Below are 13153 nucleotides of genomic sequence, written 5' to 3' on the forward strand. Positions count from 1 at the left end.
CAAGTATCAAGGAAATTTAACTTGCTTTATAGGATTCTATAAATGAAATCAGAAACTCTTATATTTTTTCAGAATACATTTTAATGGTATGCCATCAGCTAAAAAGCAAAAATATATGACAGTTTATATAGTTTTGATATGTTGTTTATGCTTAAAAGTCTTTGAAAACATTGTCAAGATTTATGTGTTGAACTCCAGGTCCCCATGAAATCATGGGCTCGCTCCATAGCTGAACAAGTTCTTGAGGAGATCTATTTTATTGTGCTCTGCTGAGCAGAATGTACACAGTAATAAGTCCAGCTCGATTGCTTGCTTTATACAGAAATCAGACATTCAGGCAAGAAAGCAAAGTGCTTTAATCATTAAGCACTTACAAAAAGGATTATAAGTATCTTGGGGAGTCCAAGAATTCAGAACTATTCTCTATTCCCTCCCACGTGTGTTTGACTAATATAACACACCAGTTCCTAGCAAGATTTTTCTGTGTATTATTCTGTTGCTGCTTTTATCAAGGTCTGTTTTTCACCCAGGTCATTGTGAGCTCTTGACAGGCTCCTGTGGCCACCACCACCTCCAGCTTGCAGATGTGCAAAGGGCTCCCTTTGTGTCTCATTCTCCTTTCCCCTGTGACCACTGCACCCTGAGCAGACTAGAATTACATCTCCTACAGCAGGGTTTCTCCTCAGTGATGCTGGTGATGACTTTAAAAACCACTCTCCTTTGTTTCATATTTTAGGGACACAGCGGGTCAGGAAAGATTCCGAACAATCACGACAGCGTACTACAGAGGAGCCATGGTGAGTGTGTTGTAGGGTTTTGTAACTCTTCAGGTAGAAGTAAAGCATGAATGTTTGTTTGCCAAGATTATAGGATTCAAGCTGGAGTCTAGTATGTAGAAAAATAAATTTTCTGATGGGGAAACAAGACATTTAAAAGGTTTTTTGGTTGTGTTTAGCAACTGTATACTTTGCCAGTGGTCTTCATTGTAATAATCAGGTGATTAACTTATAGATGTTCTAGAACTCCTCCACACATTCTGATGTGATTGTATATTTTCATTATTTTTCCTTTTATTAATACCTTATGGCAGTCGTAGCAAACCACAAGCCCTATGACTAAGTATTCCTTTCTTATACTCTCTTGTCATTCAGCCCTGCCACCATTATCTCTTACCTCACCACCTCCACAACATCCACTGCTGTGGCTCATCTCCCTGTCATCCCCCTGACCACCATTCTGCCAGCTGGCCTGAAAGAATCTGGTGAATCTTGACTACCAAGTTCTTTGCTGAATCCAGGCATTTTCCTTGCTGTCATAACTTCATCACTTGTTATGTTCTATCCTAAGATGCTTCATCTATTCAGTGCAGTTTTATTGCTTTTTGGCTCTGGGCAGTGTGATGCTGGAAGTACAGTGGTGAGTAAGGCAGCTTGGAAGCTGCCTTACTTCCATGAGCTGTGCTTAACCATGCCTAGAATGCCAGGCCCAGACCACGGCTTTATCTCTGGTGTTTAGGCCTAAGCCAAGCACAAGTTGGAGTCTTGAATTATGATGAAATCCAGTATGCTCAGAGAGTCTTTGAAGGTTGAACAACTGAGGTCATGAACCCCAACCTGGTAGACTGTAGGGTACCAGCTGCCATCATTCCCAGCTCATTGCTTAAAAGATTCTTGTATTCCTGGGAGTGGTGCTAGGATGACAGAGCTGAAGGGGTGATAGCTGTCCCCACACCTCCAGGAAGATGTGGTCTGAACCCACAGATCCCCTCACTGACATGCTGCCCTTCCTCCTCCACCACCACTTGCTCTCCAGTGTTGGAGTAGCATCATAACTCATCCCCACAAAAAGATTAGGGATTCCTTTTTAAGGCTGAAGTGTACCATTAACCACTTTATGTGTATTTGTTCCCCACACTCCACCCTATAATACTTTTAAGATTGTGAAGGGTCATCATTTTAATAAAAATAGCTGCCAGCCACTTTCTATGTTGCATAGACTGGAATCAAAGGGAAGGGGCTTATCATATGTGCCAGGAAGACATTTGTTTGTTGTTTGTTTGTTTCCCCCAGGAAGGAATTTTAGGGATAAAAAGAACATCATAACAGGGATGATTTGGAATAGTTTACAGGTAATTCTGATTAGAGGCATCTTAGACACACATGCCTTTCTGTTGAGCAGTTTTTTGCATGCTAGGAATGATGTGCTGACACCATTTGCATGCTCATTTTCACTGGAGGGTGAGCAGGGGCACTTAGAATATTAGAGTAAATGTTTCACTTGGATGTCTGGCTCTAGCTCATTGTATGAAGAAAGAGGGCATGGAAATGTATTAAATAATACATTTAGATTTGAGGATTGTCTTTTATTTACTGCCTAGTCTTTCCTCACATTACTTTAGATAATTAGAAATTGTTGCTATTCTAGATAGTATTACCTTCCACATTTTGAAGGTAGAGATTTCTGTCTTTGTTCTGCTGTATACAATGCCAGTGTCTGACACATAGTAGAGGCTCAATAAATGCTGGCTGAAGGGGTGAATCAGTGGGAAATTTTAGACCTAGACACCATCTTGGATAAATCTTCAGGAAATCCTGCTGTGCCTGACTCTTGGATCTCTCAAGTCATCTATTCCAGTGGGTTGCCAGGCCCACCATTTTCAGCAAGTGGTGGTTATGGCAGGTTTAGTTTGGCTGATTCAGGTATGTGGCGTGTTGACAAGCACTATACTGGAGTCTGTCACCATGGCATTTCAAACACATCAGCAGCATTCATAGGCATAGCAGTGATCCTGATGGACATTTGGGCTTTGGGGAAAAACAAGACCATATCATTACATTATTAATGTTTCTCATAGACCAACACCATCTTCTGAATTCTTAGGAAGCTATTCTTCTTCTAGATATATACTAGATACATAAAGTTTTAACTGATACACTTGAATTTGTATTTCTCACTGATTCATAATATCAATTAGCTTAAAAACATAAGAAGTAGGTGAATGATTTCTGCTATTGAAACTGAAGATATAAATTAATAATAGCTGCCATTTATTGAGTCCAAGCTATGTCCTAGGCTCTAGGTGAAGTAGTTTACAAATATCTCAGTAGATCCTCAAAACGATCAAGCGTGGAAGAAGTATTTATCCTCATTCTGTAAATGAGGACATGGAGACTGAGAGGAATAAAATAATGTCTCCAGGATCTCCCAGTTAATATGTGGTGGAGCCTAAGTTAGAAGCCTCAGACTCTAGCTTGTGTTCTTAACACCACACCATGTTCACACTTTCTGTGCTAACCAGTGAAATGAAACTTCATCATGACATGGCATGTAAATGATCTGGGTTGTTCATACAGTCCAAAGGATGGTAGAGCTAGGGCAGTTATTTGGGTAATTTTAATATTGTAGGCAGCCAAACACATTGCATCAGGAATTATGCAGAATCCACTTTGAATTGTTTTTATTGTGGTAAAATATACATAATAGAACATTTACCATTTTGACCATTTAAAAATGTATAGTTCTTTACTTTGACTTTTTTTTTTTTTTGAAATGGAGTTTCATTCTTGTTGCCCAGGCTGGAGTGCAATGGCACGATCTCGGCTCACTGCAACCTCCATCTCCTGGGTTCAAGCGATTCTCCTGCCTCAGCCTCCCGAGTAGCTGGGATTACAGGCATGCATCACCACGCTCAGCTACTTTTGTATTTTTAATAGAGATGGGGTTTCCCCATGTTGGCCAGGCTGGTCTCAAACTCCTGACCTCAGGTGATCCACCTGCCTCGGCCTCCCAAAGTGCTGGGATTACAGGCGTGAGCCACCATTCCCGGGCTGACCTTTATAAAATAAAATTATTTATATTGAGACAATTGTAAAATTGCCTTTACAGCGTGTAGCCAAAGTGAAGCATTTGTATTTGAGGCTGGAAGAAGGGAGGATAGAGGAGTTGTTTGTCATTTAAACAATAATGTATGTTTTTCTGGTTGCAAAAAGGATACATATACTATAGGAAACTTTGAAAATCCCAAGAAATCATCTAAAATCCTAACTACTCTGAGAGATATATTCTGTTAACGTTTTATTTCATGTATTCTTTGTCTATGTGTATATGTGTGTTTTATATGATTTATATTTATTTATATTTTATATTTACTTACAAAGTTGGAAGTCAGACCTGGAAGGACTTCCCCTACTATACTAAGGAACTTTAATTTAATTTTGAGTATAAAGGAGAGGTGCTAAAGGATTTTGATCAATGAAGTGATAGCTCTAGTGCCCTTATGGAAAGTGGATTAGAGGAGGCTAAGAATGAAAGCAGGGAAGCTGGATGTGGTGGCTCATGCCAGTAATCTCAGCAGCTCGGGAGGTGGAGGTGGGAGGACTGCTTGAGTTCAGGAGTTTGAGGCCAGTCTGGGCAACATAGCGAGACCTCGTCTCTAAAAAAAAGAAAGAAAGAAAAAGAATGAAATTAATCAGGGAGATCAATTAAAGATGACAGGAATCCAGGTAAAGACTAATTTGTGAGAATCTGACTAAGGCCATGTGTATGGTAGGTAAGATTCTGGAATATTTAGGACATTGAGTCTCCAGGACTTAGTGACTGATTGGCTGTAGAGAAGAAGATAACTCCCACATGTGTGCTTGGGCTGGCTGACTGGGTTGTATTACTTTCACCAAAATGGTAATACAAGGACAAATAGAAGATTCAGAGGAGACAAGACAATCTCATGTTTTACTTTGTTGAGTTTGCCGTGATCACAGGGGATATCTATTGGCCAATGTCCAGACAGTGGTCTCTCGAGTACCCCAGCCTAGCCCTTCAGCCTCATCTTGTGCCCTCCGCCCATTAGATCTGTGCAGCCTTGCCAAGCTGACTTTCTTTCACTCAATCCAATGGTCTCTGGTTCAACATCAGCAAGAGATTTACAATGTTTCTGCTATTTGCCAGGTACCTGGGCTTCCCCTCTTCACCCCAGCTCCTAGCCCTTTGACTAGTTTAAGTCTACTAAGTTCCCAGGCTTTGGCTTTAATGTCATTTCCTCAGGGAAGCCTCGCCTGCCCACTCCAGCCCCTCAACCAGATTCAATTACATCCCTAGCATATGAGCTCCCCATGCATCTTCATAGCAATTGTCAAAATTATAATTAGTTGTATAGATATTGGTTTATTGTCTGTTGTCTTTGTTAGCCATCTACAAGAGGAAGAGACCTTTTCTATCTTGTTCACTGCTAGTAGAATCTAGTATAGTATCAGGCACACAGTAGGTGCTCACTAAATATTTGTGTAGTAGATGGACAGGTGAGTAGTTCTAGCACTTAGTACAGAAGTGTGGTCTGGGGATATAGATTTTGCAGTAGCATACGGGTGTTAGTTTAAACATTTGGAAGGTAAACCTTTTAGAAATACCAGACATGGGCTGGGCACGGTGGCTCACACCTGTAATCCCAGCACTTTAGGAGGCCAAGGCGGGCGGATCACGAGGTCAGGAGATCGAAACCATCCTGGCTAATACGGTGAAACCCTGTCTTTACTAAAAATACAAAAAATTAGCTGGGTGTGGTGGCGGGCGCCTGTAGTCCCAGCTACTCGGGAGGCTGAGGCAGGAGAATGGCGTGAACCCGGGAGGTGGAGATGCCACCACTGCACTCCAGCCTGGGTGACAGAGCAAGACTCCGTCTCAAAAAAAGAAATACCAGACATGGAGTCTTTAAAAATATGACGAGAATGCCTTTCATTAAACCAGTATAACAAATGCATTGGATTTTAAGTGTCTGTGATGTACTTAGATAAATAGTGACAACCTATTTTTTGATCAACCTATATAAAAAATGATTTTAAAGCAGTGTGGTCTCAATCTTAGTAGAAGAGTAGAAAGCAAGATAGTTTCTACTTGGAATAAACAAAGTGCACAGTGGAAGTGATTAACTCTTACTCTCAATGTTATCTCTGTTTTGACTTAACACTCAGCCCCAATTGGGGCTGATTGTTATCATGTGAGGTCAGGTAGAAAGGGTGTATCACCTTTACCACGATCACTAATTCATTAAAGGTTAACAGTGAAAATGTTAAAAGGGTTTTTATTTACATGGTGAGACCAGTGGAATAAGTATTTATTGATTTTTGTTTCTCTGTACTTTTCAAATTTATTATGAACCCTTTTTTAAAGGGAAAAAATGGACAAACAAAAGGTTTCTGGAGGGTAGGAGTACATTGACATTATATACTATAACTTTAAATATATAAAGTACTAAATAAAGGTATTTTTCCCCCTTATAGGGCATTATGCTGGTCTATGACATCACAAATGAAAAATCCTTTGACAATATTAAAAATTGGATCAGAAACATAGAAGAGGTATGTGCGGAAAGAGAATGGTGACATTGGAGAAGAGTCCTGCTGGGTGCTTGTAAAAGGCTCCTCTGTCTCTGCAAGGCAGCTGAGCTGCTTAGAAGCAGGGCATGGGCAGGTTGGGCCCTCTCTCTCTGAAGAGCTCCATAAATCTCTGGTGCTGCCAGTTTGACTACTGGGGGTTGGGGGACAGAGAAGTAACGTCACAAGATTTTAAGCTTGGGCCAGATATGGGAAATAATTTAATCCTAGATCACATTTTACACATGAATAACTGAGAACAGAAAGAAGTGATTTGCCTGTGCTCATACAGCCTTTAAAAAGAAGAGCCAGGATTAAAACATCTGGTTCCCAGCTTCTATCCCACCATGCTGTTTGGCTAGCAACAATTATCTCTTTACCCTGGCAACTTTTTGCCCTTCTGACATTTTCTCCATCTTAGATATTTGAAGATTGTTTTAATTCCAGGATAATTGGTATTAAGATTTTTTAATGTCTTTGTCACTTAAGAAAGAAATCTGACTCTGAAATAATTTTGTACACGTTTCTATTAACTTAGATGAATTTCTTTTTTAAATAGTACAGAATCCAGAATACCTTCTCCACTGGTTCACTCAGTACCAAGTTTTTGTCCTTCTTTGACCTGAATATTTGGAAATTTTGTCATTAGATCACCTTAAGCTTTGTGTTTGTTCCACCTTCTTTCCAAACCTCGGGAAGAAGGTTTGCACAGGCTCTGTGAGGGCTCTTGTACTGTAGCTTTGCCCCTCTTCCCATCTTTAAACTTTTCTCTGAATTAGGCCTTGTGTGAGTAAAAGATTATTTGTCTTATTAAATTCATGTGTTTCTGACAGGTTGGATTTGTCTATTAAGTAACGGGTTTTTCTCAGGCTGATTTTATAGCATGCTATTTTCTCCCTGCAGCATGCCTCTTCCGATGTTGAAAGAATGATCCTGGGTAACAAATGTGATATGAATGACAAAAGACAAGTGTCAAAAGAAAGAGGGGAGAAGGTAAATGTGAATGGAATGGATAAAGGTTGGAATCTACTCACATTAAGCATTTCTTTTCTTCATATTATTTAATTATTGATTTAAGTTTTTTTTAAATCTGTGTTTTAATCCTTTTAAATTGGATATCAACAACAAAGAGATGTAATCCATACTTGAATGGTGTGAATTAGTATTCGAGATCCAGCTCCCTATACTGTGTGGTCATGACTCATTCCTAAAGAATTTGCTAATGTTTTCTGGGAGATACAAATTGGTCCTTTCTCAGATTCCTGCAGCTTAGAGTTCAGGCTGTTTCTTCCAGATCTGTGTGAAAATGCCCAGTTTTGAAGTTAAAGTAATTCATTCTTTTTGAAAAAGAAGTTATAGGATAGGTGAAGTTTCAACAGGAATCATTTTCCAATTCATTTTTTCCCCTAAGAATATTTTACTACACATTAGCTTTAGGTTTTATGGATAAATTCCTTGTAACTGATCAAGCTATGGATGTTGTTTATACGTTGTTTATGGGCATGGGCATTTCTCTCTTTTGTGTCCTGTAAAGCAAAGGAATATTTTGTGCACATACTTACTTCTGTGACAGATTCTAAATTGACTTAGAAGCTTCACTTTTTAAGTCTTGGAATTTTGCTTTAGCCTTTAAAAAAATTATATATGCAAAATGCATTAGACAGAGTCTTGCTCTGTCTCCCAGGCTGGAGTGCAGTGGCATAATCTCAGTTCACTGCAACCTCTGCTTCCTGGGTTCAAGCAATTCTCGTGCCTCAGCCTCCAAGAAGCTGGGATTATAGGCATGTGCCACCACACCCGGCTAATTTTTGTATTTTTAGTAGAGACGGGGTTTTGCCATGCTGGCCAGGCTGGTTTTGAACTCCCAGCCTCAAGCAATCCACCTGCCTCGGCCTCCCAAAGTGCTGGGATTACAGGTGTGAGGCACCATGCCCGGCCACATTTTATTTTTCAATCTGACTGTGAACTTTTGCTGCAAACTTTTTTCCCCTAAAAACATTTACTTAATTTTAGCATTATAAATGAACTAGGAAGTTTTTGAGGAATATATAAGAGTTCGCAATTTGTCTCAATCAATAGAAATCAAAGCATGAATACTTTAGTATTCAAGTTTTTGTTCAATTCTGGACTCATTTATTAAAATTAATTAAGGCCTGGCGTGGTGGCTCATACCTGTCATCCCAGCACTTTGGGAGGCCGAGGTGGGCGGATCACAAGGTCAGGAGTTCAAGACCAGCCTGACCAACATGGTGAAACACTGTCTCTACTAAAAATACAAAAATTAGCTGGGCGTGGTGGTGTGCGTGCGTCTGTAGTCCCAGCTACTCAGGAGGCTGAGGCAGGAGAATCACTTGAACCCAGGAGGCGGAGGTTGCAGTGAGCTGAGATAGTGCCACTGTACTCCTCCAGCCTGGGCAACAGAGCGAGACTCTGTCTCAAAAAAAAAAAAAAAAGTAATTAAAAGTCAGTATAGTTTTTTTTTTTTTTTTTTAATTTGAGACAGAGTTTCACTCTTGTCACCCAGGCTGGAGTGCAATTGCACGATTTTGGCTCACTACAACCTCTGGCTCCCTGGTTCAAGCGATTCTCCTGTCTCAGCCTCCCAAGTAGCTGGGATTATAGACGTCCGCTACCACACCAGGCTAATTTTTGTATTTTTAGTAGAGACGGGGTTTCGCCATGTTGGCCAGGCTGGTCTCTTAGCTCCTGACCTCAGGTGATCTGCCTGCCTCGACCTCCCAAAGTGCTGGGATTACAGGCGTGAGCCACCGCACCCGGCCTAAAAGTCAATACAGTAACTGTTGGAGAATTATACTTTGGGAGCAGCTAAAAGGAGTGAATGAATCCCAAGATAATGGTAGTTTTACCAGTGGAGGGTCTTTACTATACAGGTCAGCCAGATTCTTGGCATTTTGAGCAAAGAATTGGACAAAATGCACACACACACACACACAAACAATGAAAGAATGAAGCCAAAAACACAAGTTTATCGAAATGAAAGTATACTCCACAGAGTGGGAGTGGGCTCGAGCAAGCAGCTCGAGCACTGGTTACAGAATTTTCTGGGGTTTAAATACCCTCTAAAAATTTCCCGTGGGTTACTTGGTTTACACTCTGTAAATGAAGTAGTGGCCCATGACCAGTCTGATTGGTTGCAGAAGGTGACCAATCAGAGGATGAAATGAAGTTACAAAGTTATACCCTGCACAGACGTCTGATTGGTTGTGGGAGGGGACCAATCAGAGGTACTTTCCATTTTTAATCTGTGAGTCAGAAAAGGGGAGGGGGTTGCAAAGGGAGTACCCCTGTACTTTTGTTACTTGGGCGTGGAAGGCTGGGGTTTTTCTTTTGATTTAGTTCTAGGAACTCAGTGTGAATTGGCCTTAGGTTCCCTGCCTTCAGACCCTATTCTCCTACCTCAGGAGGGTGGGTATTTATCCCATAGTGGAGAACTAAAAGTACAAAAACAGAAAAAAAGAGAAGTACTTAAATTATTATTTTATTTATTTATTTATTTTGAGACAGAGTCTCGCTCTGTCACCTGGGCTGGAGTGCAGTGGTGCAATCTTGGCTTACTCCAACCTCCGCCTCCTGGGTTCAAGCAATTCTCCTGCCTCAGCCTCCCGGGTAGCTGGGACTACAGGCGGGTGCCTCCACGCCCGGCTAATTTTTTGTATGTTTAGTAGAGACAGGGTTTCATCGTGTTAGCGAGGAGGGTCTTGATCTCCTGACCTCGTGATCCGTCTGCCTCGGCCTCCCAAAGTGCGTGAGCCACCATGCCCAGCCTTAAATTATGTTTTAAATGGAAGTTGTGCCATCCTTCTTATGATGATTAAGTTAAATTATTAAATTCCGAATACAGTGAAGAAAGCAAAGAAATTTGAGAACCACAGGAGTTCTGAAATAGATACCCTATCTTTGAGACTTTGAAAAACCTAAGAAATATAAATGCATTATATGTTCAAGTATCTTTTGCTAAATTTAAATATTTCTGTTTACTTTTCAGCTAGCAATTGACTATGGGATTAAATTCTTGGAGACAAGTGCAAAATCCAGTACAAATGTAGAAGAGGTAAGAAGGAAACATTTGGTGACTGTTACGGAGCAGCACCAGTGCCTAGGGGCCAGTGTTCAAACAGCTCTCAAAGCTTTGGTATTTTCTGACCTAATGAATGCCTTTTGTTGACCCAACTTCACTTTGTACACTTTTGTGCTTCTGATTTTTTTTTTTTTTTTTTTTTTTTGAGATAGAGTCTCACTCTGTCACCAGGCTGGAATGCAGTGGCATGATCTCGGCTCACTGCAACCTCTGCCTCCCAGGTTCAAGCGATTCTCCTGCCTCAGCCTCCCGAGTAGCTGGTACTACAGGTGTGCATCACCACGCCCAGCTAATTTTTGTATTTTTAGTGGAAACGGGGTTTCACCATGTTGGCCAGGATGGTCTCGATCTTTTGACCTCGTGATCCACTCGCCTTGGTCTCCCAAAGTGCTGGGATTACAGGCGTGAGCCACCGCACCCAGCTGCTTCTGATTTTTATGTAGACGCTAGTTGTTGAATTTCTAGCATCTAGCCTCCACCTGGGTTATATTAGATTGCTCAGTTAAGATTCACACAATAGAATATGGAAATTAAGTTTTGCCCTTTTTTTGGGCAGCTGGAAATCCTGGACTAGAAGACCAACCAGTGTCCTGTGCTCATTCATGTCACCCTGTATGCCTGCAGCAGAAGAGTTAAATCACTTTCAAGGCTGTACTCTTTCAAGGAAGAATTAAGCTGTTAGTTTATTGGACACATTCCTTTAGTGTACACATTTGAAGTAGATTAAGCACAATAAGTTGTAACAGTGGCATTTAGTGGAAATAAGAAAGCGTTTATCAGGGAGTAGCTTCAATAAATTTTCATTAAGTCAGCTGTTAAGGAAAACCAAACCATCTAAAGTCTTATGAGAATAGGTTTTCTTCAATACCTAACGTAGATGATTGGTTGATGGTTGCAGAAAACCACCATGCACCATGGCATGTGTATACCTATGTAACAAACGTGCATGTTCTATACATGTATCCCAGAACTTAAAGTGTAAAAAAAAAAAAAAATAGGTTTTCTTCACCAAGAGAACTGTTGATATTTTCTTTTTTAAAAAACATTTTTTGAACTGATCATAAAAATAATACATGTAATTTACATGTGATATGTGTTAATACATGTAATTCTTTTAATAATACTGATAGTTTCATAAACATTTAATTTCCTAGATTACTCATTGTTCATCATAACATGATGGTTAAAAATCGAGACCTACATGACTTTATTAGCCAGTGGACACTGATCAGAACTTTTTCTTTGTTTTAAATAACGTAACAGTTATTTGTTTAGGTTGGCCGATGGGTGTTAGGAAACAGGAAGCCTCTACTGATTTACTTACACAAGCTTAGATAAGCAGAAAAATGCTTCCCTCTGCTTGATACAAAAGGATTTCCCGCCATCAGAAATAATCCAAGTTAAAAATGGACAAAAGATCTGAATAGACATTTCTCAAAAGAAGACAAATAAATGGCAACAGGTGTATGAAAAAATTCCCGACATCAGTAGTGATCAGGGCAATACATATCAAAAGTACAGTGAGCTATCATCTCACCCCAATTAAAATGGCTTTTATCAAAGAGATAGGCAATAACAAATGCTGGAAAGGATGTAGAGAAAGGGGAACCCTCATATACTGTGGGTAGGAATGTAAATTAGTACAGCCACTATGGAGAACAATAAAAAAACTAAAAATAGAACTACCATATGATCCAGCAGTCTCACTACTGGGTATTTACCCAAAAGAAAGGGAATCAGTATATCCACCTAAGTGTCCATCAGTGGATGAATGGATAAAGAAAATGTGGTGTGTATACACAATGGAATACTATTCAGCCATAAAAAAGAATGAAATCCCATAATTTGCATCAGTATGGATAGAACTCCCTGAACTGGGAGTTGCCTGAGTTGCTTATTCTAGCCAGGCATACAGATGGTAACAACTTTGCCAGAGCTTTAAATCAGTGTGGTTAGGCTCATAGGTGACGAGTTTGACAGTGAGACACTGACAATGAGTAATAATAGTAGTTGCCATATTGTTTTTATTTGATTGGATTGGGAATAATCCTTTTCCTGAACAGTTTTTGGGGATCAGGAGTGTTGGGAACAAAGAGGCTGATTTAACAATAGGTTTAGCATGGTGACAAATGAAGAATCTTTAACAGTTCCTGGCTTCTTAGAAAAAGTGATGATGGGTTTAAAAAATATTTGGTTTGTATCAAGAGACATTATGGATAAATTATCACGAAGATTAATCAGATTTGCCCTGCTTCTATTTGAACTGACTTCCACGGTGGGGAATTTGGCTGAGAGCTCCAGGAACTGTTGGGATTTTGGAGTAAGACATGGAAGATTATACATATTCAGCTATAAGAGTGAGAGCAATTTGAAAGAAAAGGTCAGAAATAAAAAGTAGAGATTTTTGTGAAGACAGATTTTAGAGCTGTAGGGTAATACATAATTATTTATTCACTCATTAAACCAGATATTCAGCATTTCCTAGATCAGCACTGTGCCCTGCTCTAGGGAAGTGGGGTAGCTTAGACAGAGCTTCTGTCCTGTTCTTGGTGTACTGAAGAAGTTACTCGTGACTCAACAAGGGTGTTATTGTGATATTATATCACATGAAGAAAATATTTGATGAATGAATGGTAGTTTGATAACATTGGAAAATGTTTATGATACAATATCAAAAGAGTAAACACTC

At 40.0% G+C, this 13153-nt stretch overlaps 1 protein-coding gene across 1 annotated transcript in view; it reads left to right on the forward strand.

Moving 5' to 3' along the window:
• Positions 1 to 13153, forward strand: part of RAB8B (RAB8B, member RAS oncogene family) — a 77921-nt gene that overhangs the window by 59345 nt on the left and 5423 nt on the right. Inside the window, 4 exon segments of the mRNA NM_001131403.1 lie at positions 737 to 797; positions 6273 to 6350; positions 7269 to 7358; positions 10372 to 10437. Coding sequence (NP_001124875.1) covers positions 737 to 797; positions 6273 to 6350; positions 7269 to 7358; positions 10372 to 10437 — 295 coding nt within the window.

This window comes from Pongo abelii, chromosome 16, assembly GCF_028885655.2.
Source record: "Pongo abelii isolate AG06213 chromosome 16, NHGRI_mPonAbe1-v2.0_pri, whole genome shotgun sequence".
Taxonomy (NCBI): Eukaryota; Metazoa; Chordata; class Mammalia; order Primates; family Hominidae; genus Pongo; species Pongo abelii.